General features: G+C 35.2%; 1 protein-coding gene across 1 annotated transcript in view; it reads left to right on the top strand.

The window, feature by feature from the left end:
• The window catches only part of stol (voltage-dependent calcium channel subunit stolid), a 65,998-nt gene continuing 58,643 nt past the window's right edge, over window positions 1–7,355 (top strand). Inside the window, exon 1 of the mRNA XM_073080876.1 lies at window positions 1–280. Within this exon, the coding sequence (XP_072936977.1) occupies window positions 177–280 (104 nt within the window). The 5' untranslated portion in view covers window positions 1–176. The remainder of the gene's footprint in view (window positions 281–7,355) is intronic.

Genomic DNA, 7,355 nt, shown 5'->3' with positions numbered 1-7,355 from the left:
CGGCCGACACTCCGCGCTCGCCCTGCGGCCCGCCCGCGCCACTTCCGACCCGAGCCGACGCACAATCCGATGACTCATGAGTAAGCCTGGTGACACTTGAGTGTAGTGCGAGCGAGTGTTGTTCGATGTGGGAGGCAGTGGAGTGACCTATCGTGGCTTGTCATGTGGGGAGTGCGATGGCTCTGAGAGGCAGCATGTCCCGCCGCCCGCCGCTGCTGCTCGTCGCCTTGCTGGCGGCCGCTGCGCTCGCTAACCAGCTCGAAGATATACCTCACAATGAGTAAGACAAGTCTTACATTTATTGCCTTAAAATGACTATTAATAATGAATAATAATAAGTTATCTGCATACTTTTTAGTCTCCACTTGAATACGACAACGTAGTAATTTCTACGTGGAGCGTTACATGAATTAATTAAAATGGATTAAGCCTATCAAAGGCAGTTTCTATACTAATTTTCAATATTAGCAAGTACCTGGTACGTACCTTATAATTAAGCAGTTAATAATAATTAATTACGGAGGTGTCACATTAATTTTAATGGTTATCTAACAAATAGGACACAAGTTCCCTCTTCTAGAAAACAATTGTATAGCAATTTAAATACGCCGTACTTTTCTATAAAACGGAGTTATTTCTAATTCATGCCAAACTACACTCTATTAAAATAATTAAGGGAAGGTAGAATTATTATTTAGAAGTTATATATTCACATAATTATTCTACAATGTAAATAGCCAATATATTTATTGTCTTTTTATACTGTGAATTAAAAAAAACTTATTAGAATAAAAGCAATAACTTAAATTAGAGGTATAAGAAGAAAGGAGGTGTCAGACTGAAAACCACGTATGGACGTAAACACGAGTGTTTTCATTTTGTATTAAAAGCGGTAAGCGTCGCCGGGAACCGCTCTATGCCACAGTATGGAGCGCCCGACTAATTTGAAAGCGGCGTTGTGCCAAACATCTCCACTGCTTGGGGAAACACTATAAACGTATCCATACATACCACAAACGTGTACCGGAAGCTTGTTTGTTTTCAATATTCAAAGCCCTTTTGTTTTCCTGGGTGCCGTTCTGAAATCAAGTGTGAAATCTTATCTCTGTAACTCCAGCTGTGACAGGATACTCTAAGTCCATCGTTTAGACGGATTAAACACGCGTTTCAATTTTTTCATACAATTTGCCAAAGAACCAATAGATAATACTTTGCGTATCTAATCTGATTAACCATTTACAAAATTAATCTGCCATGTCTTTGAACTTTGTATGTCATCCATCTTTCAATAGGTATATACCTACTTACCTACAGTACCTACAGTATTAAGTCATATTGAAATTATATAATAGATTTTCATAAATAGGTTTAAGCGACGCGACTACGGATTGTCCAAGCGTCACCCCGCTCCGCTAAGCAGTTCACTGTCAGACAATTACGACTCGATACCCTCCCCAGACTCCCTTCCACCCTCAGCCGATACTAAGAAGATGAATTTCGGTAATGACGTGTTAGCGCCTCGAACCGCGATTTGCTAAACGAAAAAGTTCACGAGTGACAGTTGCGACTTCTTAGATGGACCAATTCGTGATAAATGGCCCTTCGATTCGGTCGCAATGTTCCCAACAAAGGACATTTCAGTTTTATTATAGATTTCGGGAGTATCCGACTACTAAATCTTGTAATGGAGTTGGAAAGCTATAAAGAAATCTTACCCTCAACATCATTATCTACTTTTCCATTCTTTCCCAAAACTTGTTTGGAAAACCAATCCCTACGAGATCTTCATTTCGCCAAACGAGCATTAAATATATCTTTACGTTTTTTTCGAATAGATGGTTGCTGTTAAGGACATTTAACTATACTTTATAACTTCACCCAACATGCATGTTTTAAAAGTTCAAACAAGAGGAAAAACAGGAGTGGAAACAACGGCGAATGTTGGAACCCGCCGCTTCTTCCAAAGGGGTAATGGATTCCTCTCTGGAAGACTCCTACTACAGACTTTAGTTTACTGATATCGCTATAAGGAAGGATATTGAGCTATAAAATGTGAAGACTCGACGCGGTGTTTGTAGCGACTACCTGTTTTGAAGACACGATGATGCAACTTCAAAATTGCAAAAAAAATGTGTGCATAGCATGAGCATTTTGGACCCCTGCCTTAATTGCATGAATTTAACAAATTATAGAGCCCGAAGAGTACAGACAAAGTCAAGAGGGTCAAGAATCTATTGTGGTCAGGAAACCAGTTAAAGACAGCTGAGGTCGTGGTGTACCAACGAAAAATTAAATAGACATACAACATCACATTCTACTACAAAATGACTGAATTTAATGTCATGATTGGTTTAATTGACATACTTATGAAAAACGGCTTTTCTAAGAACCTATACACAAACACCGCAACTCCTGTCACTGAGTAAATGTGTTAATTAAAGGAACAAACCTCATAAAAATTCATGGAGCATGTATTTTACACGTGTAAGTAATTACAACGAAACCTGAAGATGCATATCTAATTATTTGGCGGAGAAACCCTAGGAACGACATGTGACGGGTCACACGTTATTATATGAAAAAAAATAAGCGCCTTTGGTGATGCTAAATAAATTAAATGGTAGTCTATACTAATATTATAAAGAGGAAAACTTTGTTTGTTTGTTTGATTGTAATGAATAGACTCAAAAACTACTGGACCGATTTTAAAAATTCTTTCACCATTCGAAAGCTACTTTATCCACGAGTAACATAGGCTATATTTTACATGAAATATATTTGATAAGTAGATTTTGGGACGGTACAAAGTTTGCCGGGTCAGCTAGTTAGTTAATAAGGCAATATTCATTATTATTGATATATTTCATTTGATATTATTGATTAAGTAACTTAAACTATTAATATATATTCGTTAGGGAACTTTTCATATGTCGATACTATCATCTTAGGGGCACATATAAGGAGGGAGAAGTGGTTTAAGCGGTCCGGACTTTAGTCCCGCACCAGTCAATCAGGCGGGACTTTTTGTTTTTCGCCATAAAAAAATATTCCATACCGGGGGTATATTACCATGGGGTAAGGAAATATTTTAGACTATCCGATTTTCTTTTCGTCAATCTTAACTACGCTACTGCTGTTAGACCCATCTTAATAAAGCAATAACTACACCCATGCCAATGCCTTAATCTATTTATAAACATGTAGTTACACATATACATAAAGTTGACAGGCTATAGAAGCTAAACAGTTAAAAACATGTATAATTACATTCTGTTTTTATGGGCTGGTAGGTATAAAATATCGCTACAAAGTACAAATAAATTTATTTTTAATTACTAGTAACTTTATAGTTTTTCCATCAGTGAGTCGATATGTTAGGGTTCAATGCTTTTAATGGTTTTTAGAACTAAAAATATAAATACAAGGCCCAGTCATTGACATTAAGTTTACATTTGGCCTAGAACGGTTTTATTGTTTCTATTTAAATATTAACAGCTTAGGTAATAAATGGCTCGTAGGCGTAAAATGTGGCTTACATACGTACGTGGGCGTTTCATTATTTACTTTAAGTTTTACTGTAACTGTTGTGGGAATTTCATCCTTTGTAATATTTTGGGAATTGAGGCGGTCATATTTTAGTGCTGATATTAATTTAAATTAGGGTAGCCAGGCATCGCACCGCTTACCATTGGTTTGTAAATGTGCGTTTGGAACTTTATACCAAGAAATGATAAGCAGTTAGGACCGTCCTAGATTGTATAATCTTATTGGGATAAAAGTAGCAAAGTTATTTCATGATAGTCGGACAGACCTGACATACCTTTGAGGTTAAAGAACTCATACAGTGTATTTAAAAATTCAATATATTTAAAAATTTTATTTGCATCTAAAAATAAACCAATTACGAACAAACAAAAGGAAAGCTCGTATGAGCGTAAATTTTATAGAGATAGCCAGTAAGCATCGTGGGCGTTGCGTTGGTACTATGTTTACTAATAACTTCACAAACGTAGTATGCCATACCTATAGACAGTATAGATTTTTTAAAGTTTTTGTTTTATACCTCTTTTAATTACCCAACCATCAAAAACAATTTATATTCTACTCGGCACAGAGCAACAGATTATAAGCTTCTATATTTAATTAAAAGAATTGGATATAGACATTTCCCAAGTACGTTAAATGCGTAAAAAATATGAACGTTAACACCAAATTGACTTATTGCTGTAGAGAAATGCTCGTAAATTGACAAATTTTGTTATACTATTTTTTATTAAATGTTCGATTCGATCGGTGGCATCACTGTTTTTTTTATATCTGTTAGCTACAATAACCATTAACCATCCGATGGACTGCATGCTCGTTTACCAAATGAACTTTACTGTAAGACATTTTTGATTAATTGTCCTTGTATACATATAAAGTAGTTAAATATGTAATCCTAACACCATTAGGCTCTCGCTGTTATTGCCCTAACTACATATATAAAATATTATATTTAATTTGTTATAAGTACTTAACCCGTACGGTCTCTGTAAATGTTACGAGTGGAGTATAAAGAAATTTAAAACAAAAAAATATTTTCTTTTTAAATTTCAGGAGTTTAACATTGATACGTAACTACACGAGCATAAAATAAAAGCCTACCCGTGCGTGAATTGAGTACAATTGAAGCGAGTACGTAGTGTGGGCGTTACTTTACCTAAGCCGTTGAATTCCCTAATTGTTCGAGTGGGATCATTCACAGGAATTTGGTTATTAGGAAACTAAATGGTTTTATAACCTTTGTGTATTCAGGGTTATATAATAATTATATATTATTCCGACGTATATGTTGGAAATTGTTACTGGTGTGCTTTCACCTCTTGTATATATACCTATGTCGGTATTACTATATCTAAGAAATAATTCAGCCTATCTCTGAAGTACCTAATAATACCATAGGTATAGCGTAGCGAAACAAATATAAGTCTATGAATAATATTGAGTTGGTATACTGACGTAATAAAATACAAATAAATCTTAAAAAATATTGTTAACCTTAATTAGTCATTCACCATTATATATTGACAATCGCAATTTATATTTTTTTATTTATATACGTATCTACTACATCATTTCCACCAAGAAAAGAAAGTAAACGCTTTCTACACTCACAAAGTAAAGTTATTATTATATTTTGAGATCCGAGAGCCACGATCAATATTGAATACGTGGACGCCAATGACACGAGTATATGCTCTTCGTACTTTCATTCACACTTTGTATCAATATCGATAATTAATAAAATTGTGAGTGTAGGCGTAAGCCGAGTGCAGATCACGAACGCAAATACACGTGGGCGCTCTTATGTGGGCGTTGTATTTGTCTTTTGCGATGATACATTTGCAATTGATATCGTTTATATTTTTCTTTTTAACAGAGTTTAAAATTATGACAAAGCTAAAATAAATTGTCAGCGATGTTACTAGTTGATCACGCTTTATTTTTTTTCGCCAAGTACGATGGAGCCAATACCAAGATGTATCAACTATGCAATTATATTTTAGTGTTTAGTATGGTGTATTTCACTATCAATTTTACTATATTCGAAATACCTCCAACAAGCTCTTACAACATTTTTTTCATAATATAGGAGTAGCAGACGAGCATGCAGTCCACCTGATGGTAAGGGGCTATTGCCGCTCATGGACATCTGTAATCAACCCCAGATAGGATTAGATATTTCTACCTGAGGTCGGTCACAAATGCGCCGCTATCCCTGAGGACTAAGCTGGAACGCGTCGGAAAAGTCTGTCTCCCTTGCCACACCCTTCAAAACGGAACACAGCAGCGCCTAACACTGCTATTATTAGGTAGACATAGGTGTGGCGGTTGTGCCACCGGAGTCGAAGCACAAAAGGTTCCAAACCACCTTCAAAATAAGCGTAACAATCAGGGTCAGATACATAACATGCCCTCAAAAATTAGAAAACCCTCACAATCAAGCTAATGGAATTAAGTTGTTTATCCTGATATATCTACGATATTTGCGTTATGCAAACGTGAAGCAAGATGCCGTTTTACTTATTACAATATTTTATTAGTATTTCATTGAAAATAAAGCTTGATTAATTTAAGGTTATTTTACATACAAGTTGACCTTTTATCGGTCGTAGGCCGTAGCGGCGTAGCTCTGCGTAGCGCGTAGCCCACGCTTTACGATTCATTTACGTTAATAAACGTAGGAGTTCTTTCTATTTGTAATTACCCGTATTTCTACAATGAAATACTAGAGAGTAATACTATTAGTTAACCTTAGTAGTATTAGTTAACATTAGTTATCCTTTTTAACGTAGTATTATCTGGAGTATAAATAAATACTTACATTAATTCACAAAAGTATATTTTTCCTTAACATACATAACTTGTCATATCGCTTAACAAACTTATCAATTGTATATTTACTATGGCATTCGTTTATTAACAACTTGTAATAATCCTGTTAAAATTTTTCCCTCTTTTAGAACAATTAAAAATACAAAGGTGATCATGAATTATAATTTAATATTACAGAATAACATAGTATTAAATGATTAACACATTTAAAGACACATAATTCAAGCGTTCATACATAACAATCCATTGTCACAGTAAATGCAATGTAAAATGATTGTAGACATAATTGGCCTCACAAACTTCTGCAATAAAATGCAAAGAACTCTTCGCATTTCTAACACAGAGCATAATACTCTTAGACAGCCCAAAATAATCATTGGGGACTTCCGAGACGGAAGTTGGGGCGATGAAGAAAAAAATTGCCTCAAGAAGGCGCTACTCCAAGGGGTTTTTCAATGATACCTAATTTTTCCCTTTTGTCCCCTGAGTTACTTTTGCGAAATATTATATACGTATACAATTACAAAATTTATTACTTTTGATGTAAAGTAATGGCTGATCGCTTACTCTTAAGTATGAAAATATTTTGTAAAACTAAATTCAGAGTAAAATAAGGATTAAAAAGAATTTTCTCTGTGACCACCCTTTATGAAATATAGAAAGTCCAATGCCCGTGTTGTTTCTTTATCTCTCGCTCCATGCGGTTTCGCAAACTATTTTAATTGCCCGTCGTAAAGTGTAATAATATCATTACCTTAAAAACCCAACTAGAGTAAAGCAGGAACGGTACAAAACGCTGTCATCAACCGCAAATACGGGCGGAACAGTAAAAAAGAATAGCGTAAGATGAATTGAGTTATAAAGTGATCGTTGTCAATTAAATTCCTTTTTATTGATGGAGCGTCGGCGCGGCTGAACAAACAGGCAAATGAAACTAGTTATGATCTGTTTCCACAACGTAAATATTTGCGGAGCGG

The sequence above is a fragment of the Epargyreus clarus genome, unplaced genomic scaffold, assembly GCF_041222505.1.
Source record: "Epargyreus clarus isolate Ecla_fem2 unplaced genomic scaffold, WU_Ecla_fem_2.2 ptg000003l, whole genome shotgun sequence".
Taxonomy (NCBI): domain Eukaryota; kingdom Metazoa; phylum Arthropoda; class Insecta; order Lepidoptera; family Hesperiidae; genus Epargyreus; species Epargyreus clarus.
This window is presented reverse-complemented; position numbering and strand designations above follow the sequence as displayed.